The 25,657-nt window shown below is 40.4% G+C and overlaps 1 protein-coding gene across 1 annotated transcript in view; it reads right to left on the reverse strand.

The window, feature by feature from the left end:
* Positions 1-25,657, reverse strand: part of ush2a (Usher syndrome 2A (autosomal recessive, mild)) — a gene marked incomplete at its 3' end in the record, with an annotated part of 185,649 nt that overhangs the window by 28,103 nt on the left and 131,889 nt on the right. The window contains exons 64-73 of the mRNA XM_079339442.1: positions 25,397-25,620; positions 24,829-25,159; positions 20,911-21,108; positions 20,603-20,757; positions 16,432-16,630; positions 9,951-10,058; positions 7,113-7,296; positions 4,339-4,496; positions 782-940; positions 371-533 (exon numbers count right to left, since the gene is read on the reverse strand). Coding sequence (XP_079195568.1) covers positions 371-533; positions 782-940; positions 4,339-4,496; positions 7,113-7,296; positions 9,951-10,058; positions 16,432-16,630; positions 20,603-20,757; positions 20,911-21,108; positions 24,829-25,159; positions 25,397-25,620 — 1,879 coding nt within the window. The remainder of the gene's footprint in view (positions 1-370; positions 534-781; positions 941-4,338; positions 4,497-7,112; positions 7,297-9,950; positions 10,059-16,431; positions 16,631-20,602; positions 20,758-20,910; positions 21,109-24,828; positions 25,160-25,396; positions 25,621-25,657) is intronic.

A 25,657-nucleotide genomic window follows, 5' to 3' on the forward strand; every position in this document is an offset into this window, starting at 1 on the left:
CAGTATGTGTATGTGACATATGTGTGCTCATTGGAATAGTAGTGATTGGCTGGGTAAAACACACAGGCATAGCTTGGTATACAAGAACGTGAAACCAGCTTTTTGGTATAATATCAATTTTCATGACAGATTATTCAGAGGAGCGTATATAATATTTAAAAGTGTGACGATCGAAGTAGTGATCCTAGCAACTTGTTGAATACATGAGTCTTAAAAATGTCCAGAGAAAACAGGGAACATTACCAGAACTGGTCTTGATAGAAAAAGCCCACACTGGTCACAGAGATAAGCATATTGAATATCCAACTCACACATGTCTGTTCTTTATTTGTGTACACATTTGTATGTGTTTTCATTGTGGGTATGTTACCTGTAGATGTGGTATGATGTAATAAGTCCATTGGATTTTTTGGGGGGTGTCCAGTGGATCTCTAGGACATTTGGTCCAGCTGCCTTTATTGTGGGCGGAGGCAGACCTTCTGGTGTCGTCTCTAAAGTCCGAACATACACATCCTTGCTGACACCACACCCCTCTGCAAGGGACAATCAAGAGGCACTTTGTCACTTAACATACATGTTTGAAAAACATCTCGTGAAAATGAAAAATAATACTAATAAAGGTTACTAAAAAGAGACATGTTGAATGTCAACCACAGATACAGCTGCTAACAACAGCTTCTATTAGATTATCTTCAACATTTATGTAAAACTCATGCAATGTTTGTTCTTAAATAAATAAAACTTGTGAATGTTTAATGTATGAAATAAGACAAATAATTACCATTTTGACAGGCCTGCACACGGATGTTGTAGGCGGTGAATGGCTCTAAACCTGTCACAGTGAGGTGCAGGTGTTGTCCTGCGTGACGCTTTAAAGCTCTGTCACTTCCTGGATTGAACAGGATGTTGTAGTTTAAAGGCTGGTTGCTGGTAAACTGAGCTGTAGAAAATGCAAAAAACACAAAAAACAAAACGATAACATTAGTTTAGTTTCTTTCTGCGGTGCAGACAAATGCATAACAAAATTAATGATGAAATGTCACATTTTTTCAGAAGAACTGACCAAAAAGAAGTATTTATATAGTTTGCTTGAACTTTTACTTATCCTACATTATCAGACAGGACGTTTAGAAAATGTTTTCAATCTGGTCTCCCACTTATTCATTGACACTATAAGAATTGTGAAAAACTTACTCATTTACTCATAAAATGAGTAAAACATTTTCCATTTCTGTGTTAAATGTTCATTTATCTGCCATTATCTGCCAAATGTATTTCAATACATAATACATTTGAATTCCTAAAAAATTCAAATGTCTGATGACTCATCCTGCACTCAGGGTTATTTATTTATTTTCTGCTAAAAAGCTTTGTCGAATGATCCAGTCAAATTCCACCAAAAGACACTAAAAGAGCTGTGCACATTATTGTTACACTGTTAAGTCTGCATTCAGTTTATTCATTTATTTAAGGTGGACATTACATTGAAAACTTGTGACACGTATTCTCTGCCCCAGGTGCTTTTATTGTGAAATGCTGCTTGATAAAGCTATATCTGGAGCGCTACTAGACCAAAGACAGTGGTGATCTAAAAAAGTGTTTTTTATTTTGTAGCTTTTCATGTCATTTCGAGTTTTCTAAGCTATCATGACTTCGGAACTGGAATCTATTAGAATAGAAAAAACTATTTTTGTTGTTGATGATAATAGCAGTTTACTTTAACTTCAGTTAATGGAGCGTAGACTAACTGCTATTAAAGTTCACATCACATTCATTTTATTGAAAATCCTATGTCAGATTCATGACGTGTTCTGAAAGCGAAGAATTATAAGCATCTGTGTTCTTATAAGAACAAATCCCAAACGAGAAAACTTTGTTAAATTTGTTCCCATTTTGTACAATGTCTGTATCTTAAAGATTGTAGAATGAAAATGAAATAAATGTATAGCATATGATTTCTTATAAGTCACATGCATATTTGCTCTATATTTCAGTCCAAAAGTGATGTTTCCTTAGCCTGTCGATGTGGCCTCTGAACCAGAAAAACACACACAAATGTATACAAACGGAAATACACACACAGATTCAAACACACACACACCTAGACTTTGTTAATATTCTCACAAGAGGTTTTTCCATAATTCAGGCCAACTGTATTGTGATGGGTTATTCAACATTCATGAACTCTGGATATCTCGAGAACGAACTGATTACCAGACAAATGAAAGACTTCAATTATTCACCCCCCAACTCCCATATGCACACACACACACACACACACACACACACACAGACAGACCTCTGACTGTGGCACATAGAGTGCTTTATATGAGCATGCTTTGGTTGCCCATAGACACGCGCACACACGCACAGACACACACACACACACACACACACACACACACACACACACACACACACACACACACACACACACACACACACACACACACACACACACACACACACACACACACACACACACACACACACATCATAATACATTATCAGTATGTTGCTTTTTAAACATTATCATCCCTTCGAGAGGTTCTACCACAGTATTAAAAAACAATCAGCTGATTAAGCATTGTTTTTATCTCTCATGTACACAATTACATTTACAAAAAAAAGAGCAAAAGTTCTCATCCACGCACACAACCATAAAGGAGAGCACAATACCAGACTCAAACAACACAATAGAAGAAGGGAGAATAAATGTCTTTTTAATATGCATCCTTCATTTTTTAGTCATGTATGCATATGAGACAGAAACAGATGTGGATGTATTTACACAAAGACACACACGCTGTCAGAGAGACTGGCACACACACACACACACACACACACACACACACACACACACACACATACACACACACACACACACACACCCACACACTTGTTCATACACACACAAGTCAAAAACAGTCCAGACTCTGGGCTCAGGAAGTTAACCAAGCGTGAGAACCCAGCCGATATTTCCTCACCTTTAAAATCAGCTCGTAATGACGATAGAATAGGCCTGCCTATGGAAATGGCTCCACTGTGATATGCACACACTCACACACTCAAACACACACATATACACACACAAATATGCACGCATAAACACATATAAAAATGCATGCATAAACACAAACTCACAGAAACAAAATATACACACTCACACTGGCATCAAAGTGAAGTGCCTTTGCTAGTTGTCCCTATAAGCAGTTTCTGAGATGGGAAATCAGCTTAATCAGAGAGTAATAGTCAATGATAGATGGGTTAGGGCAGACAATCACTGCCCCATAAGCATGAAACTCAGACCCAGCTCTATGCTCATGTAAACCTCTGTGTGTGTGTGTGTGTGTGTGTGTGTGTGTGTGTGTGTGTGTGTGTGTGTGTGTGTGTCCAGGTCTTGGGAGGCCAGAAGGTGAATAGAAAAGTAGCCAGTGCTGTTTGTTTCAGTGTGACCCCTCTTTGTCTTCTCGGAGCAGAAGAAACAGTGATTCACATGAAAGGAAAATGTTATCCTTGTCAATGAAACATTCTGAAAACATTTTGTTTTCCTTTTAATATGACAACCACTGTTTAAAGTGGACCTTCTGTAGATACATTTCTACTGAGAAATAACTTAGTGGTGGGAGACTGAAGGAGATCTGTTTCTAGTTTCTGTTTAACTCAGAACAACCTGCTGATCAAAATGAATAAATTACCTGGGTTTACTCAGAAAAGCTCTTGCCATGTGACAAGAATGTGTTCAGGGATCCAAAAAGGTCAATCGTACCGGAAAGAGTTTCGACTAGTCACAAATAAATTGTCAATTTAACATTCTTGCCTTTACAGTATATGACCATCAAACGGAAACTAGACCATCAGCTCGATGACCACTTTAAGTAGTTATTTTTAAATGCCTTCTTACACTGTCACAGGGTCGTATTCTAATGCAGAGCTCTTAATGGGCCACCGACAATATCAACAAAGTTAAAGTTGAATGTGGTCCTCCCTTCTTACATGGGGTTTTATATTCTGGTATTTTTAGAGATTTTATTTCTCAAAATCCTCATCCAAAGGATTTTGCCGAGATAAGATAGAAAATGGAAATAGAAAACATGATGCTCAAGGATAATTTATGATGCTTACGGTGATCCACTTTTGGTTTCAGAGTTTAATTGTGTTATGTAGTTTACAATATAAAGATGACATGCAGCCACAAACTGACTTTTTAGTTTCATCATTACCAACAAACATCAAAAAGAAAATTCCAAAAATCGAACAACCTTATTTATGATGTTACTCTGAATAAAATCAAATCCACCTCGCTAAAAATGGGTTTTCATCAATCCAGCTACTTACCAGGAGAAGTCCAAGCCAGAGAGATGGAGTGGGGTCCTGACACCGTTATACTGTGGGGAGGTTGGATCCCAGTGGGGCACGAAACTGGTGTTTGTATAACATATATGTCACTCACACCTGTCCCACCAGCTGTACTGGCCTCGAGCTCATACTCATACCTGATGAGGTCGGGAGATGATGAGGAGTGTGGAGACGGGAGGCACAGAAAGAGAGAAGGAACAAGGAAAAAAAAGAATAAGAGAAAAGACAGCATTAAAAGAGTAGCTCAACACATGTCTGCAGCAAATACTTTAGGCCTGGAGTTAATGTTGTTCAGCTTGGATTGTCAAACTCTCTCAATGGATTCTATATGATATCAAATCAGCAAGTCTGTTCATGTTGTTCACGTTCAAAAATCAAAAAGCGCTGGGGGAGGGGGGGAGTTTTCAAAGCCTCTGACACAACCTTAAAAAAAGAGAGACTGGATATTGGCATGTAGAAGTCCACAAAATGATAATACACTGTAACATACTGGCTGTTTGAATGGATACACAGACGGGAATTAATGACTTTGAAACTTCTCTAACAACCACAAAGACAAGTCTTTAGTATGAAGACAACTTGGTTGTGATTTGGCTGACAATAACATTCCCTGACTATTATATATCTATGTATATACGTGTGTGTGTGTGTGTGTGTGTGTGTGTGTGTATATATATATATATATATATATATATACACATACATATATATACATATATATACATACATACAGACACACACACACACACATCTCTTTTTAGAAAATCACAGATTGGCACTTGCATGATCCTGTAAATACATTTATTCATGTGTATTTGTGTACACAGGTAGGTATATAAGCTCATGCTCTACACTGCCCACCCAACCTTCGTACACTTTCTTTATTTTTTCATTGGTCTCACAGCTTTGCTCACCCCACTCTCTACCTCTCTCCCCTATGACATCATAAGATAGATTTCCCTTTTAAGAGCGTGTGGCTGCCTGGTGCTAAAGCCTACATTAGCTGTGTAAGTGGGCCACCAGTTAACATTAAAAGCCTTTAATTTGCTATAAACTCTGGCACACATGCATTAATAGGCAGTGGCATTGGGTTATTGTTTCTGGGCAGAGTGTTTCAAACAGGAGCCCATTAGCAGCTCTGCAGTGGGTTAGAACGCAGTCAGGAAAAGGTATAAAAACTACTCCAACGTTACCCTCGGAGACACACGCAGAGAACAACAAATAAATACACTTCCCCAAGACACACTACCTATGACAAGGAGAGGGGAAAAAGAGAGAAATTGAGACAGAAAGCACAAACAGGAGACGTCGAAGCATAAACTGGAGTGTGATGGAGAGGGAGGATTTCCTGAGGACATAAGGTTTCAGTGGGAGAATGAATGTCAACACTTGATCACTAGAAGATATTTACTTAAATGTAAACACTACCAAGGGACATCAAAAGTAAAATTGTGTGTGTGTTGTGGGTAATTGGTGAGTGGGGCATTTGCATGTGTTTGGCTGTGGATGTGTGTGTCCTGCGGGGCCAGCCAGAGGGAATAGGTTAATTCTCTCGTCATCTTAGACACTTCCTGGGCTGCCGCAGCAAAGTGACAGCTAATCAACATTGTCATAAATAATCAATGGCCACTTTGAGCAGTCTCACGCACAGACACGAGTACACACAGAAAGGCAAGCGTGGACACACACACACACACACACACACACACACACACACACACACACACACACACACACACACACACACACACACACACACACACACACACACACACACACACACACACTGTGTGCTGGGATAATGGGGCTGGTGCTCCCTGTGTAATTCTGGGCGCAAGGCTAAATTGGGAAAAGACGGAAAGGTGGAAGGGAGTGAGGTAAGAGGGAAAGGACAGGATGGGAGGCAGGGTGAGAGGAAGCAGGAGGAGTGGATAGGAAGCGTGACAAGTGATGAGAAGCAAAGGGTCGGGACGGGAATGCCTTCTGGCAGGCTATCTGGAATTAGGGAAAATTAAACGTCACACACACATACAGTCCCATCTTCACTGCTCCTTCCTTTCTCTTTTTTCTTTCACACACTTCTACAGGAGAATGGAGTACTGCAGGGTGTTATCCCAGGAATTCTATTGGGGGTAGGGAGAAATTGTCCCGGGGGAGAGAAAGAAGGAGAGAGAAATAAAGAGAAAGAGAGGGGGTATCATTTTACACTCCCATAATTAAAACAGAAAATCCATCATGGAAAAAAACACACAGATTAATAAAGGTTAAATGAAAATAAACAGATAAATAAAATCTACGCTCCACTGCTGCTGTGTGTGAGCACAAGCCAGATCTGATTTGTGATTTTATTGTGTGTGCAGGTGTGTGTGATGATGTTTGCATCTGTCATTGGCATGTCAAATATTTGCTCATTAAATGACACAAACAGACATATACAGAGTGCAGTCCTGAGAGAGAGAGACATGGATGGGATGATAGGAGAGCTTAAAACAGGGTGACCCTGATATAGTCACACACACACACACACACACACACACACACACACACACACACACACACACACACACACACACACACACACACACACACACACACACACACACACACACACACACACACACACACACACACACACACACACACACACACACAGAAGAAGCTACAAGAGAAGCTTGTTTGTGTTTGTGAATACTTTATATGTCACCACACTCTCATGTGTACAGTCATGTAAAGTGTGCAGTTCCATGTTCTACCTGTGGTTTGGCAGGAGTCCAGTGTCGGTATAATTCTGGTCATGGTGGTCTCCCGTAAAAATAGTGTGACTGTCTCTTTTCAGTCTATACTGAGAAATGTGTCCGTTAGGCTTCCATGGCTGATCCCAGTACAGCTCCACCGCCGATGTGTTTATGATCAGATGTCTGGGCCTTGACCAAACACCTTGAGATGAAAGAAGGAAAAAAGAGGAGTGAATTGATCATTTTCTAAACACCTATGAACCTGCAAACTAAAAGTGCATCAATACTAACTGCTAACTGTCTCCATGCTGGATGATGTGAGAAGTGTGAGTTACAGTCAATCTACAAGCTTGCTGTCATTAAACAATTATAGAGTGAATCACTCTCCTGCTGGCTTCTGATAATAGTCACATTTTTAAGGACAAGATAAACAGATGAGATTGTGATGGCCCGTTCATATATTCAATTTTGTTTGTTTTTTCTACCACTGACACATTTGGGAGATCATTGTTCAATGGTTGTTGAAAAGTAGATGAAGAGTAAGGACCTTGAATCTGGACGCTGATTTTGTGTAGGTCAACATTTTTGATTAGTCTTTTGTCACATATTATTTATGAACATCACCAGGTACATGTTTCTTGACATGTTCCAAATGAAGCTATTTAACTAAGTATTATACACATTTACAAATAATTAAATACACAACAAAAAAAAGACAAAGTTTTCTCATGAGATTTAATTTAGCCCGGAAAAGAAGGTTAAAATAAGGTTAAAATTAAAATGAACACAAATGATCTGAAATGAATCCGTCACCTTTGTGCATTTTTGATTCACAATTAATCAAAGGATTTCTGTTATACAAACACCAACAAGAAGCATATATTATGATTCAAAACAAATTAAAAATGCTAATTCTAATAAACTTTTTTATATAATAGAAGAGAAAAGTACTGTAAATTCCGGACTATAAGCCGCTACTTTTTTCTCACACTTCGAGCACTGCGGCTTCTACTCCGGTGCGGCTAATGCATGGATTTTTTATGGGGGACAATGAGCTTCTGCCGCAAAAACATTTCACTTCGTCACGTCGGATCTTAATATCAGTCATTTTGCGCTTCATGCACGCACCCTCATCATGGAAAACACACGGAGAAATACATATGATGCAGCTTTCAAGTTAAAGGCGATCGACCTGGCTGTCAAAGAAGCTAACAGAGCTGCTGCACGTTAAGATGACACTGACAGCGACAACAGAGACTGAGGAAGTGAGTAATGAAGTCATTCTGAGGCAGTGAATGGATGGACTTTTTCTTGTGAAATATATTACGGTAATCTTTTTCATCAGCCGTGTTACAGACACCGTCGGCTAGGCTTCGTATTGTAACGGTTCATGTTGTAAAGTCAGTAGTTGGTAATGTGTTCATAATTCCGATTATGTTGAGAGTCAGTGAATGCACCAGCGAGAACGTGTTGAGTGGCTGTATGAGAGAACGCTGGGGGAGAGAGTTGGATTGTTACGGCAAGTTATGTGTTGCTCTCTGCTGTAAACGGCGTGGTCACGGCCGACAGTGATCGGGTTATTAAAAGTTATTATTTGAACGCTCTCGTCGTCCTTCAACGTCTGTACGGACGCTACAGTATTTGCGGATGTTACCGGTAGCCTACGTCTGTGTAAATAGCTCTTGTTATAGCGTGGACACCTGCGGCTTATAATCAAGTGCGGCTTATATATGTACAAATACATTTATTTACTTATTTTTAGCCGGTGCGGCTTATATCCAGGTGCGCTCAATAGTACGGAATTTACGGTAGATATATGAGAGAGAAAGATCAACATTAAATATGTGGTTCATTGAGGTTGACAAAGGGCTCATCAAGTCACATTAAGGCAGGAAAGAATTGATCTTTTTATCTTTTGATAGAGAAAATAGAACTTCCACAGTTAAAGTTAAACCTGTCTCCTTCATAGATATTGCCGCTGAAAAGACAGGAGATGTTGGGAGGAGCGAATGAAGGACGACGTGCTGCAAAAGACCGATGTCGGATTTGAACCCACGTCTGCCACAACAAGGACTGTAGCGTCTGTAAATGGGTCGTGCCATAACCACTAGGCTATCCCATGCTGACCTACAATTAGGTTTTAGACGTAGAGGAAGAAAAAAAATCTCGACCGAATGGAGCGAAGAGAGAAGAAGAGGCTGTGGGGAGCGAGAGAAGTGAACGGACATACAGGAGAGAGCAAATATCACAAATTTCACCATCATCATCCAACATTTAAAGTTGTACCACTGTAGGAGACGTTGAAAAAGAAGAGAGAGAGAGAGAGAGAGAGAGAGAGAGAGAGAGGTGAAGGAGAGTGAGATAATGTAGAGACCGAAGAGGGACAAGGGAGGGGTTAGTGAGGTGGGGGGAATTCAAAACAGCAGAGCAGTGGAGGAGAAAAGATCAGAGCAGAAAAGGAGAAGAGAAATCTCAAAGACACAGTTGCTCACGAAGGCGAAGACAAAGATCTGTTTAAAAACAAGACCTATTGTTTTTTTTAGCATTTAGTATTTATTAATATGAGAACATGTTTCAGTTCAGATATTATTATTATTATTTGAATTAAATTTAAATAGAGTGCTAAAATTAATATCAATGAAACACATTTTTGCAACTTTACTATGTCAACATTATAGAAAAAAAGAGCACCCAGTCAGATTTCTATTTGTATTATATTTGAAGTTGGAAATAAAGTACAGCAACAGTTTTTTAAAACACACAGCATTTTACTTTTAAATGTCTGTGTGTATGTGTCGATGTAATCGTGTGTGCGTGTGTGTGTGTGTGTGTGTGTGTGTGTGTGTGTGTGTGTACCAGCAGGGGAGGCTTGCAGGGTGCGTTCTGTAGAAGGTATGCTGGCTCCACATCCAACAGCTGTACAGGCCACCAACACAAAGCTGTAGTTTGTGTACGGCTTTAAACCTTTCAAACAAAAAAGAGAATTGGTCACAAAATGACACACATTTCGTACAGTGTTTTGGGACTCTTTCTATTTTCATCACTTCAAAATATTTATGGGAGTTAAAAAAAAAAAAAAGAGATAAAAACGATCAAAGAATAAACTATAAGACAAGACAAAGAAATAACTAAAAGCAGGAGGAAACAGTGAAACAAAAATAGAAAGAGTAAAGCTTGCCCTGCCCGTATCATCGCACTAGAAAGTCTCTCTATCCATTTCAGTCTCCCTGCTCCCCACAGTCTCTCAACGGATGGATCCATATCTGTCGGTGTTAAATTATGCATGCCATAACTCAATAATGAAACAACGTAAAGATGGGCATCCGCGGAACTGACATGGGATAGGACCGGTCCAACGCTGTAATGTCATCAGCTTTTGATCTATGATAATTATGATACCTCGGTATGCGTTTAGGCTACAGCGTCCAACATGATTTATTTATAGGTGCCCGCTATGCGGTCTAAAAGAAATCACACAGCTACTGAGTGGTGCTTTAACTGCAACCACAGGAAATCCGTTTTTTTTTGTTTTTTTTGTATTATACTGAACCTGTTAAAGAAATGTATATGAACTACAAAATACTGGAAATCTCTCTTGAACTAAACAAAGTTACACTTGAAGAAGAGTCACTTTCTGGGGACTGACAGGCTTTGATTCCTTTGGCTATATTTCCTGCCTGGTTCTTGATGTGAGGCGGGTGGAGGACGATGAATGGATGGATGCAAATCTTTAATGTTGTCATGGGGATTGACTGGATGTTTTATGGTCATTCACTTAGCTGACAGCGTACAACAGCTAACAAATCAAATTCGAGGGAAGAGGAAAGAACTAAAACGACTTTATTTCAAAGGGATGACAGCAAAAACACGCTTTGGCATTGCATTATGCAGTTTTAAAGTTTTATTTTGCAATCTATTGTGAGAGTTTTTCCATTTTTATATCAGTGATGATTTATGATTGATTAAATACTATGCTTTACAAAAAAAAAAAAAAACTCAACTCAACTCATGGTTTTCATACTTGCTTATATGTAAGATGGTAAAATACAGTCAATATATAAAAAAAACAGACAGAAAAAATCCTTTGCAATGGTGAAATACTTGTTTTTACACTCAAATGTTGCACCTCTTTAGTGTAGTGAAAATACCAATATTTTACTTTATTTGTAATGACATGGTTAAAAGCATATGCACGCCACACACACAGACACACTCTCACGTCTCCTTTCTCCTGCCTCGCCTGTTTAACATGCCTCGCAGCCTGCCACGCTTAACCCAGCCTCTGATCAATGTGTGTGTTTGTGTTTGTGCATGTATGGTGTGTTTGTGTGCGCGCAAATGTTCTCACAATGTGGCCCCGTGTTTGGGTTAAATAAAGGAAATCTGCCAGCCATACGAAAAGTACCAGGGCTGAAGCGTAAGGCTCTGTTACACTATTTAACTGTGCAACTAAGCGTGTGTATATGTGTGTGTGCACTCTAGCATAGTAAATGACATCTACACTGCGAGTGATGTCATTTGTTGCAACACTGAATAAAGCAGTAACCCTTCACTACAGTTCCCCGCACGCAGACACTATCTAAAGGGGTCAGAAAAAGGACAGAAAATGGAACGATTTATGGTATTTAACACAAACAACAAGTAGACAACTTTTTTTTTTTTTTTACAGAGGAGATGCAACGCTTTAGAGCCAGTGAAAAAAGTGTATATGTTGCTTGTGCAAAATGATGCTGAGCAGGTCAGGCAATCGATTATACTGATTAGAAAAATCAGAGTTTATCAGTTCAACTCTCAATGAAAACAGTCAGAAACTAACAAGACCAAGAAGAACAAGAACTGTGAATAGCATGTGAAAGCTCATTACTCCAACATCTTCTTGTGTTAGAAATATGAAACTAAACAAATTGTAAACAATTGTGTTGAACAGAAATGTAACCAGAGGGATGTAAGTTTCTCTTTGTGGTTCATTTACCATAAGCATCAGCCTGAAGAGGGCAGTGTTGGTCTGCTGAAGAAATAACACCATGTCTAACCTGGAATGTGTGTGTGTGCGTGCGCGTGCGTGTGCGTGTGTGCATGTGTGTGTGTGTGTGTGTGTGTGTGTGTACCTGTTTGTGCGCGTACACATGCTAATGTGCTTGATTATGGAAAGACAGAGAAAGCTTCAATCATTTTAACAGTGATCACCAGGAAGTGAAAAACGGGAGGGCGTTTTGATGTGTGAGCAGCCAGCAGCTCGCTAACACAGAGCGAGACAAGGCTGTAACTGTCATCAGACGAGCCGGACACAGAGGAGATCAGTGTGTGTTTGTGCGAGACTGAGAGAGAAACACAGACAGACACTTTGGCAGTAGGACAGAGGAAAGAGTTGGCGCTTACGTTCAAGTAAAACGTCAAAGAAAGTAACTCTGAATGTGTGATAGACAACCAACAAGAAAGGAAACTGGGAGACCCTCGCTGTGTGTGTGTGAGTATGTGTGTGTTGCGGTAAAACTAACTGATTTGAAGCGGCATTTTATTGACAGGTTGCCATTCCCTGTTTGCATTAGAGAATATGATAGGATGATGGGTCACAGGCCGCAGTACCAAACCAGCTACCTGATACACCACACAGACAGACAGACAGACAGACAGACAGACAGAGAGGGAGAGACACGGTGAAGTGAAAGAGAAGATGGAGAGAAGGTGGAAAAGACCGGCAGGACAATAAGAGTAGACAGAAATGTGAGGACAGCTACCTGAAGAGACCAAAATGGAAAGATAAAGTAGGGAGAAGAGAGAACAGTGACACATTAAACCAGAGAAAGAGGAGGAAAGCTGAGAAAAAGGACTGAAAGAAAACAATGCAGAAGATGCATTTAGAACATGCAAAAAATGATGCAAGAGGGGGAGAAAGGGAAGGAGAGACAGCGAGACAGCGAGAGAGAGAGCGAGAGAGAGAGCGAGAGAGAGCGCGAGAGAGAGAGAGAGAGAGAGAGAGAGGGGAGAGAGAGAGAGAGAGAGAGAGAGGGGAGAGCTTTGATAACACCTCTCCTAAATAATTAAGAGTTTGACTTCCTGTCTGTGGCTCCCTAATGCAGAGACCGTCTGGGATGGAACAATGAGATCAGGTTCACAGAGACAAAGACACACACACACACGCACACGCACGCACACACACACACACACACACACACACACACACACACACACAAACTTGAACACAAAGCAAGCAAGCCCCCTGCAGGTAAAACTTATTGTACTGTGCACAAAATGCAAAGTTGTAAACATGCATGTCTGAACACAGCTTGTTTTTATATCATATTAACATAGAACAATACATTAGATCTCGTGTGATTTGAACCCAGGCAACCTGACCTCATGGAAGCCTCTGTTCATTACATGAGGCCTCTATGTTGACTTTGAAATAAAAAATGGCCTCTTCTCAATCTTGTGACTATCTGCTTCTTTTATTATTGCAGCAACAGAGGAAAGGAAAGGAGAGAGGGATGTCGGATCGGCTCAGCTGGGTAATGTGGATTCACAATGGAAGCACGTCTGATCTCAACTATTGAGCGCCAACTTTGATTGTGAGGCAGCTTAGCGTTTTTTTTATATATTTTTTTGATCCAGTTTCAGAAAACAGAATTCATATGGGTATAAAGGGGTCTGGTTGTTAACTAGTCAGATGAAACACTTCTAATGACAGGACACAATTTGGATCAATACATGAAAAGTGATGTTCTTTTCCTCCTGCTCAGCTCCTTATCCCATGTCTACATGTCTGTACCTTTAGCATGAACCAATCACTTTGTGGACTATGGGGGAAACACATTAATAAATAAAAGAACATACTCTATTCCCTGCTGCTCTGAATTAATAATGAGCCTACAAAAGACCAATTAAACACATGATTAATGCCATAATCTATATAATTGCAGGCAATAATTCATCTTGAGCTAATGATAGCAATACTTAATATCGATTCACATGGGGAGTCTTTGTACAGTAGTGCTTAATTCTTTCTGTGAAGTGTCACTGCTAAAAATGCTATAAATACCAGTCTTGCTTTTTCCTCGGGCAAATCATTGATGAACAGGACATGATTAAAGAAATACATTTGTTTTCATAACTTTGACATTATAAAAGTGGAAGTCTAATTTTTATAGTGCAAACAGTTAAAGCTAATACGCTATTTGTAACACAATAATTGATTTTAACTGTGCAAAGAAAGCTCAGCACTTTTTAAACCACTTTCTGCTGCGGGTTCGAAGAAACTCATTTTTCAATGAATGTTACTACATGGGAACTTATTTTAACTGGATGTAAGTCAGCAGTGTATGTAAGACTCTTTTTTTTATCTTTATCACAAAGCAACAGGTACTCTAAATCAAAAAGTTTTATTATTTCTGTTTCATGTTTCATCATGCATGAAAAAAGGACTGGTATTTGTTTCTCATAAGAAGAAGAACATTCTTGATAGATTAATGCCTACCAAATGTATTCTGATAGACTATCTTTCATTTCATCGCACCATGTTCACCTCTAAAAGAGTTTAAATTAATCTGAATTCGACATTTTCCCCAGTGTCTGTGGTTTGAATGAAAGAGTGCTTGAGCTATTTGAGCATCTGTGTGTTGAAGTGTTGAGACCCGTCTGAGCGATTCAGAGAAGATGAATAATGGCGTATTAAACATTAAGGATGAGGGAGTAGCACAGCAATTATTTCTGTTCATATTTCAATGAAAACACTTACATCCATCTTTTCATCGGTCACACTCCTTCTTTCTTTTCTCCTTCACCCTCTTTCAAAGAGTCTTATCTCATCTCATTCTTCACTCCTTCTGTTTGTTAAATTTAAAAAATCTTTTTTTTTAATTTCGATTTTTCTGAAGTGGGGTTTCTCCAGACCTCCTGCTCTTCTTCTTCTACCTTTGTATTTCATTTACTGTGGTGCAACTTCTATTTGTAGGAGCACTCGGTGGTGTGACACTGTTTCAATGGCTATGATTTAATGGTACTTATTATAATATCAGCACATAAATCAATATGACAAGGAACACTTGGGTCTGCATATATACTTAATATACGAGCGTGTCTGTATGTTGATTAAAAGAGTAAAAAAAACAGACATCGAATATGAAACATGAAATCAACTTTTATAAAGCATTGTGCTTCAGTGTGTCTGAATTCAAAACACGTGACTGTGATACGTGTTGTTACAAAGAGAGCTGCAAAAGTCAAGAAACAAAACAGGGAGAGAGAGGAAGACAGATAGGGAAAGAGAGAAACAGGAAGAGGAAGCGAGAGACTGCCCCAGTAGTGGTTTTGGCTGAATACACAGGGTTTTCCAGTGTCTCACTGGGGGACAGGGGAATTTCACATACGCATGCTGGTTGCTAACACTGGCACACAGGGCTGGTACAGTATTACAGCACATTACCATCTCTATTTGGCATTGTTTGCTTTGCCTCATTCCTACGCATACAAACACACATGCTTGTGCACACAAAACTCCTGACCATACAAGCCAACCACAGGCACTTTGGGAATAGTCTATTGGCTACTGGCAAAGCCGAAGCCTGGTCTCAGTCCAACACAGAGCAGAGAAAAAAATCTGTGAAGGGAAAATGACCCTGATTTTCAGCGACAAAAGATGTCATCACATTTCTTTTTACCAATTTAAATTTACATATAAACTTCTTATCAGCATTTAAACACTTTAAATTAAAGTTAAAAGGCCTGCTGGTATGAAATGATGTTGGTATTCATCATCATGCTTTACAATGCTTCATGCAGGTATTTTTGTCTGTATCTGTGTGTGCATGTGTTTTGTGACTGATGGCAAAGGGCCAAAAACTCAGCTCCTCCTCAGGGTACATTCAGCAAGGCCTGACACCGTCCTGTTTCTTTACAGGTCTACATAACTCAGACACGTCCACACTTCTGTTTGAATGTTCAGGTTTTTTAAGTGTTTCTCTCTGTGTTTTGTCTGTGTACTTAGTTTGAGGTCTTCTAGGTTTCATTTGCCTGAACTTTTGAGCTTGTTTAAGATGTTTAAATTTGTTTTTGCTGTACTTGTTAATTTTAAGGGTATTTGAATGTGTGTTTTCGTGACTGGGGCAGAGAAAGAGTGGTGGGTTCAGGTGTTTATTAAACCATTTGGGAGGAAAAGAATTCCCAAAGTTGAAGATAAGAAGGACTGGAAAAAGGGAATAACTGAGAGGTTCAGGTACAGCAAGGGGGAAAATTGGGAAGGTATTGGGATCCGAAGTCTGCAAAAGACGAACTGAAGATAGGAGAGAGGGCAAGAAAGTAGACTAAGACAAAGAGATAAAGGAGGCTTAGAGAATCTTACCTGTCACAGTATAATTCTTTGGCCCGTTGCTGTGGGTAAATATGGTTCCAACGCCGGTCTGGTTCAGGTGGTACTGTTGTATGATTCCACTGGGATGAGTGGGTTCAGACCAGCTCACATGGAGGGAAGAGGAGTTTAAGGCTTTTACCAATGGAGGCTGGACGCCCTCTGGGACTCCCTGCACTGTCACTGCCACCACCTAAACACACATATGACATACAGACGTAGACATACAAACAGATACATACATTAGAACACACAGGCGCGCACAAGCACACAAAAAGAAGGAACATGAAACACATTCCTAAGATTTTACAGATATTTATGAAGTTGATAACAGATGGATGTCGACGTCTGATCATTTATTAATCCAATTAAATGATCACAAGCCAATATAAACTGCATCCATATTTAGATCTCTCCTTTTTGAGGTAATACAGACCTTGTTAAAAACATGGACAAGCGTTTGACATTGGTTACAACCTTCAGTAATGCCAGATGAGGCATAAACAAGGAACATTGCAAGTCATAGCCTACTATTGACTACTTGATGAACTGAACACAGGAACTTCTAAAATGTGTTACATGTGTGTCTGTATGTACAGTCGACAGACTACAGAATTCATGCAGAAGACTCTGGAGGTCAGTAAGAAAGAACCATGCAAAAAGCTGTGTGAGCCACATTATGTTTCCCATTGTATATAGATTACTTTAGATTTGATAAAAAGCAGTGAACAAGGTTAAGTCATATCTTTACAGGACACAATAGTGTCAACCGTATCGATGGAAAAACAGATATCCTGCCTCTGTGACCACTTCTATCACTTTTGCAATGATGCATGACATTAAACTCAACTTCCAGTTGCTTTTACAGTTCAACTTGCAAAAAACACTGAATGATGAAGGATGAAGGGTTTCTGATCAGTAGCATTAAGTAACAAGTAACAGAGCGAACAAGAAAAACTGCATGCATAAGACTGCGTGTTATTACAGTATTGTAAGAGATCATCTTCTTGTTCATTCCCAGTGTTGTATCAGACGGCACTTCTGAACGTTGGGTCAATGTGGAGACCTAGAATCACAGGGCAATCTGCTGCTAATGGCAACAGGGATATCCTGCCTTAATAGACTGTCACTAGCACTTCCCCCACCTGTCCCACACAGTGCTATGCAATTAGAACAGTGCTACTACAACTGCACATAAACACAAACTTGTGCATGTATGTATGCACACACAAACACAAGGAGAAAGAGGACGATCAGGAAGATGCAGGGAAGGTGTAGTATCAGTCAGTGAGTACTTCACTGTGTTGGCAACAGATATCTGTCAAAATGTTGCTCAGGTGTGAAGAAAATAAAAGCAAATTAGCAGCTATATTTTTGTAAGCCCAGCATTACTACAGCAAATGTCAACTTCAATTTGACAATGGTGGACAATCTAACTTTAGAGAACAGAAAGGAACCTTGACTTTAAGTCTGACAGTTTGAAAAAATGGTTAAAGCATCCTAATGTTTCCTGATAGGGTAGATATCAAATCTATATCACCATGTACACATGACACAGAATCATTAAAAGCAACAAAGCTGCTCTATAAAAAAGCTAGAATAGCGCTCATTCAACCCTCACTGACTCTGTACACAAGAATGGAAACTTAGAGAGTAGAAAGAAAACGACACAGTGAGATAGTGAAAAAAAAAGGGGGGGGGGGGTATGTTGGCCATCAAATGACAGTTGTAATAAAAGAGAAACTTGTGTTCGGACAGAGGCAGGGTTTGATGATGACAGATGCTAAGGGGGGAAAGGGAAAACAGTTTGAGGGACACGTAAGAGTTGGGTGTTAAGATCAGCGGACTGACAGGAGACAAATAGGAGCCAGAACAGGACAAAAGGATTCAAAGACAGAGAACGACCAATCGCTGTTCCTCCCTCTCTGAGTGACCAACTGCATTAGATCAGCACCTTCTGTTGTCACAGCAGGTGTGCGTTTGCCTGTGTTTGTTTGTCCGGGTCCCTGTGTGTGTGTGTGTGTGTGTGTGTGTGTGTGTGTGTGTGTGTGTGTGTGTGTGTGCACGCACGCGTACATGAAGGGGCTGATGCCAGGTAATTGCAGTGGTGTATTAGGTTAGCCCAAGTTATCCCATAATTGGGACTGTTTGGCCAATTTACACTGGTGTACAAACTAATCCAACTCACTCCCATTCCCACCTCTGCTGAGAGTGTGCGGTGGTTTGTGTGAACGTACACGTGTATGTGAGAGGGGGAGGTAGAACGACAGAACATAGTAGACAGAGATTGAGTTTGTGGTGTAAGCGTTTACAGCTCGAGGAGGGTTTGTGTGTGTATACTGGTTTCTTCTGTTCGCCTCATAGTTCCAGGTAAAAGGAAAGAGCTGCCAGCCGGGATGATCTGCTTCAGCCTGGTAATGGTTTATCTATCAAAAAACTAGTGCTTTACCTGCAGTCTGCCTGGTTTCAAGGTACGACACAATGGTAAGGGCACGTTTTAGCTGGGGTTACAATCATAACTTAAAAGTTTTAGTTGCCTACATAAATTGAGTCAGCCTAATGACAGACAAAAGGAACAAAATATTTATTACGTCATCAAGCAAATCACTATCAGCAGACAAGTTCACAAAAGCTGTTATCCACCTACTGAGTAGTTCTGTGGCTCAAAGGTAGAGCAGCTTATCTACTGTCCTAAGATTGTCTATTTTACTCTATTATTATTATTTAAACAATAAAAAATGTATGGCTGAGAAGTCAAGGCTAATTTATGCACTGTTCTTTAGCTCTATTCTCCTATGTCCACATTCAACTAAACAATTATTCATTTAACTGATTAATCCACCCTGTTTTATCTAAGCCCTAACAAGCACTTTAACAAACTGTATCCACACCTCCCGTCCACCCACCCCCTCCACTGACTCATCCACAGGCCCAATCTTTACGTAAGAATGTGCTCATCAGAATAATGAGACGTTAAATTAGCTTTAAAAAAGCCAGAAAGACAGTTTTCAACATAAGCTTTCATCACCTCTAAGCTGGGGAAATTAATTGTTGTGGTGATATCAGCTCTGCCACAGTCAGAGAGATAACAGGGGGGAGTTCTGTGTGAAGCTATTATGAACGCTATCACAAACATCAGGTAGGCTCAGCAAATCCAGAGCCTGGAATACAGGGGGAGAGCGGAAACAGGGCTAAATAACAACTTGTTCCAACATGGGAACAGTGCAGAGTTCACACAGTGCGGAGACAATGCACCCTGTAATTTCTCTCCAACAAAGGTCAGACACACACGTTTAGAATTTGAAAATATCACTTGCAGAACAACTGAGCCTTTGAATTTCAATGTAAACAACATCTAGAAATAAACATTTAAGAAGGTTAGTGTAAGGGTAAAAGGTCAGTTAGCTGAAAGGCCACTGGAAAACAACCGACCAGATGAGCGACCAACTGCAGAAGAACCTTACTGCTGTGCACGTTAATCCAGAGGTTCAGGCAATTTCTCTTTGACAGAGCAAAACAGGAAAAGGGTTCTTTGTAAAGTTGTATTCAGGCAGGTGCAGATTAGAAAAAGGACTTGGTACTATATCCTCTGCACGCTGTTGAATAATAAGTTAATAATAAGAATTTTCTGTTTGTTGAAATTCACTCAAGTCGTAAAGCTGATATTGCTGATGGTATTTCTGTCTTGACATAAATCTCAACACTGAAAAGACAATGACAACAGCTCCATTAAACTATATGGCACATGTGTATTTCCTGTCAGAGCAGTGTTCAAATCCTCTCTCTCTTTCTAAAATCCATGCACACACTTTTTTTGACACACCAAGACAGAGAAGGGAGCTTACTTAACTACTAGTTAAGTTCTGCATGTATAGGTCAGTTCTGCCCATCTTCAGCAGTACCATTAGATAATCTATTGTAGACTCCCTCTCAAACTGTTTCATGAGATGTGCACAGCAACACGAACGAAACGCTCCAGCCCAACACACACAAGCTTACCTCAGCAGAGATGAGCACGCTTTGACTTACAGGAGGAGAAATAATGCTCCTCTTCTTGCTACTGATTAGCACACGCCTGGGGTCACCCAAACACCCTAGGAAATATATGTGTGTGTGAGTGTGTGTGTGTGTGTGTTCTTCCGACATAAACAATGTGTGCTTTTACCTTTGGACTGTCTGTACAGCCAGCCTGGTTACAAACCCTCAGCTGGTAATTGTATTCCTGGAAAGGCCTGATCTGTCCCACATCAGTGAAACTGTTTTCATCACCACGATAACGCTCTTGTCCATTCCTCAGAACAACATAGTGTGTGACCTTTCCTAGTAAAATGGAAAAGAAACGTTCATTTCAGATCATTCTTACAACATGGTTTTTAGGTACTTGACAACACTGATAATGAATTCTTATCTTCTGCAAATACAAAAAGAGGAGTTTTGATGATACACTGATACACATGGACATGCAGTACGCACCATTAGGCCTAGCAGGTGCTTGCCATTGCAACTGGATGATGTCATCTCGTTCACCTAAGCGATTCCAACGGGGCGGGGAAACTCCCCATGGTTTGTCTTCACTGGTGGTCACTGTTATAACATCACTGGAGCCTCTCCCAAAGCTGTTCCAGGCCCTCACTCTGTACTCATAGCTGGTAAAGGGCTGCAGGCCTGAATCTATTGGAGAGTAAGGAGGTAAATGAGGACAGATACAGGGAAGCAAAGGAGGTAAACAGATAAATCAAGGCTTGATGCAAGAAAATAATTAAAAAACCTGTAAATAACATGATCAATAATGAATAATACATTTAAAAACACTGTAACATGTGTGGGTGTGTATATGTGATTACCCTGTTTTCATACTGTAAGTACCACCTGGTGAGTACTTAAATAATCACAATGTATATTATTTTCAAGTTCTATCAGAAACAATTACTTCATTGTAGTTGTTTCTCATAGAACCAAACTGTGGGGATTTAAACATACAGAACAGATGTCCGTCTAAAGTAATGGGCAGTAACAGTAGCTCCCTGTTTAAAATGTGTGCTCTGGGAGTTCTCTTCTTGATGTTAGCACACCTTATATGAACAGACACCGACGTATATGTTCTATCACAAGAGCATATTTGTAATAGTTATCCTGGGAGAATGTGTGTGGAAACCCTTCTGCTGAGTTAAACATACAGTATACATTCAGATGCACTGACACACACTAACACACCCACGTGCATTATTTTTAGGAGTGTTGAGGGACTGCTGCTGTAAATAAAACCATGTTTTTAAAGGCCAGTCTGGGGCTTTACTACTGTGATAACTGTAGCAGCAAAACAGTGTGATACACGTTGAAATAAACACTCAAGTGTAAAAGCTGAGCCTTAAAATTCTAAAAAGAGTGAATAAGAATTGAGTTTGGACAATACAGTGTTTATTTTTAGAACTCTCTGCTCACTTGGAGCTATCGGAGTGTGATTCACCGTAGGTCTCGGAGAAGTGTAGTATGAAACCCTGTGTGTGTAGCTGTTTGTGTATGTGAAACATCTGGTGTATGGTGGGTGGCGACAGCTTTATGTGCCTGTGCACAGATGGTGTCACAGCATTGCCTAGAAACGCTTATCCTAACCGCCCCATGCCATACACAAACACATAAAGTAAAAGAAACACATGCACAGGAACTCATCGACTAAATAGGCCGACTGAAATAGTGACTACATGGACACTGATGCACACACACGACCCATGTAATTATTAGTGCAAAACCTCAGGCACACACATGACATCCACATCCACAATTAGTCTTGATTAAACAGAGGTAACTACCCTGATAAATAATGAGTGGACTGAAGATCCAGACATACACGCCCACACACACCAACACACATAAAGACTCTAACTCCCTTTGGGTTGATAAATAGTGCAGATTGTTGAAATGGCATTTAAACGCCCATTTCTAAGTTTTAATGAGACACAAGTGTACAGCACAGTGAGTTACCACGTTACAGTGTGCACTGCAACAGCTGCCCTTATTTGTGTCTGTGTGTGCATGTGCATGTGGACAGGCATCTGTTTTAAAGCCCACTGATTGTAGCAGCAGACACATTCATCTGTAAACACACAACCGCTGGTTGCTTATTCTACATGGTGGCTCAGAGGATAGAAGGAAGGGGACTCCTTTTTAGCAATGTGATAGGTTAAATACAAGGATGAAATTACATTCCTGTTGCTCAAAATGTTTAAAATGTATGGGCGGCAGTAGCTCAGTCTGTAGGGACTTGGGTTGGGAACCGGAGGGTCGCCGGTTCAAGTCCCGGCACGGACCAAGTCCCGGCACGGACCAAGTCCGGAAACTGGTCTGGTAGCTGGAGAGGTGCCAGTCCATTTCCTGAGCACTGCCGAGGTGCCCCTGAGCAAGGCACCGAACCCCAAAACTGCTCTGGAGCGCTCGCTGTGGGCAGCCCCCTCACTCTGAGACCTCTCCATTAATGCATGTCACTAGAACCCTGTTTGTGCATGAGTGTGTATCTCGGCCTATGTGTGTGTTAGACAGAGTGTAAACCGAATTTCCCCTCGTGGGATTAATAAAGTGTAAATGATTATTATTATTAGTAAGTGTATACACATACAGACATGACACAAGCATGCTGACCAAAAAAAAATAAATAAATAAATCATTCTTTTAAAACTGTTGAAAGTAATACTTTCAATCTTTAAAGATCAGTTATGGCCACATTTATGTTATCATTTAAAAAGAAGACTGGGAAACAACGTGGGTAAGCACCCCTTTTGGGTTAATTGATGGGAAGCCATGACAACTTCAACTCACTTCCATCGATTAAGTCCTTGTATTTGGCATCTTCCCTGCGTCTTCCTGTCAGTGAGAGCGTTTACATGGACTTGAGTATCCCGGTTATGATTGGGGTTTTAAGTATCCCGTTTTTGTATTTGTGCACATAAACATCATATCCCGATTTCAGAAACCAAAAACCCAGTTATGCTACCTGAAGAACTCCGATAGAAAACGGGATACTGCAGCATGTAAACCTTACCCCGGTTTCTGACAGCTGCCAACACCTGCGCAGGTGCAAACTCAGCCAAGTGACGAAACGCAAAACAAACATGACGGTGCCAACAAGAGCGTGTTATTCTGGAGAGAGGAATAACTTTTATGTTTCACTAAAAAAACATAAAATATAATTGAAGGTGGGCTATAATATAGAGCACATGGGCAAACTAAATACGGCCCAATCCAGCAAGCATCCTGGTGAGATCGCTTCTTTTTTATCCTGATATATCAGTGATCAACCTTTGTTGGATTGCTTTTTTTACTTTGTGGATGGACTAAGTTTGTTTTGAACTTTCATAGATCATTTTACGTTTGTTTGGGACTTCTAGTTTATTTTGGATTTATAAATTGAAGTGATATTTTTGTTAAAATTCCACAGTGTCTTTTATATTTCTTAATGTCGGTGTTGTGTTGTAAAAAAGAAACGTGCGCCTGCGCAAATAAGATGAAGATTTTGGGAAGAACTTTGCTTTTTAGATTTCTCCCAGTGTCTTGGGTACATCTAGGCAAGATGTGGTTCAGGGCACAAAGTGCTGCTCTACACTCCTTTCAGAATGGGTCCTCTTCTTTGTCCCTAACCCCTGGGTTTTCAGATTTTGGCAAAAAGTCTGCCATGACATCGAGGATAAAGATCAGCCTGTCCTGATCGGTAGTACAGAGATTTTTCCAAAACAGCAGGACCGAGTTGGTGAGACCTCCTGCAAGTTTTCTCTTGCCACTGTTGTTGGCCTAGCTCCAGCTCATGTAGCGGTAGCTTTAAAGCCCAAACTGTCTCTAAAAACAACTATACCTGCAGTACAAATCTGCTCTGTTATTTGGCGGTGAAGAGTGAACCTCAGTGATTTGAGGTGAGACATTATCAGCTTAACAACCACTCCTGGTACTTGGTGCCACAAAGTACAGTGGCTTTTGGATCTACCGGGGGTGCGAGTGTGCTCAGGCAGGCTTTAGCAAGATCCACTTAAACAACTGACAACATATTCTTGTTGCTACCTGCCTCTTTGATAATCTGGTTGATCACCGATGTTTACACCAGATATCTAGAGTACTCTGGGATACCTCCCTATTGGATACTTAGGCGATGTACTCATTGGTCATTGGCAACACAGATAAGATGTTTTTAGCGTCTTTTAGCAACTGAAAATGTGTAACAGACTCCTCTTCTTTCACAGAGTTTGCCAAACATTTGTATCAGATGCAGAAACTGTCCATTAACATTTGGCACTCTCATGCATCATGCATTATAGTTACGCAATAACTGTTATTTCATTGGCAGTTTCACAAGAACCTGATTTTTTACAATAAACACGGCAGCAAATACTCAAACATGCAGATTACCTGTATAAGAGAATTTGTTGGCATCCCCGATGTATACAACTTCCTCATGCAACGGACAGAGGTTTCCCTTGGACTGCCGATTCCCATCGTGTGTGTGAGCCAACGCATCTGCCATTTTGTCAGTGTTATCACTTCTGTTTGCATATGCAGTGACAGATTCATGTGTGGAGCTGATGGAAGGCGAGTGTGTTGTGGAGGAGGGTGTGTCGGGGTGCGTGTGTGCAGACAGAACCCATGTGCAGGCAGTCATGGATGGATCGAGGTCACAGGAGCCACAGTAGGCTGTAGATGCTGCAGCCACAGGACACACAGCGCCCTGCAAACACTGTTTCTGCACAGACGAAGGACAGAGAGTTGGACACAGATGGAGAGCATAAAAAGAGGAGAAGAGACAGAAAGACGAAAATGTTTCATATTAAGAGAGTAGTACACAGGAATAGAGGGAGAAAAGGGAAATATATGCTTAAAAAATTCTGTATTGAGCATATATTATTTTAAATGGGATGTGTACTCTGGTGTTTTCTTTGGATCTGCATGTGTGATGGAGTCCATTGAAACATCCTCTTACCTGAATGTCCAGGCCAGGCGTCGGTCGGTCAGCACACACATGTCTTTGAGGGTCATAACCAATTCCATTGCAGCATTCCTCCTCCTGCTGTATGACTTTTGACCCACAACACTGCATCATCAATGTGGCATTTCCGGCAGGGTGCATTGTGGGATATCCATCATTGCCCACACAGCAAAGAGAGGTTGAAGAGTTTATGTAGTTTAGACCACAGCAGATGAAACCTAAAGACAAGACGAGACGCACAATATTACAGTTAGA

This window comes from Symphodus melops (assembly GCF_947650265.1).
Source record: "Symphodus melops genome assembly, chromosome: 3".
Taxonomy (NCBI): Eukaryota; Metazoa; Chordata; class Actinopteri; order Labriformes; family Labridae; genus Symphodus; species Symphodus melops.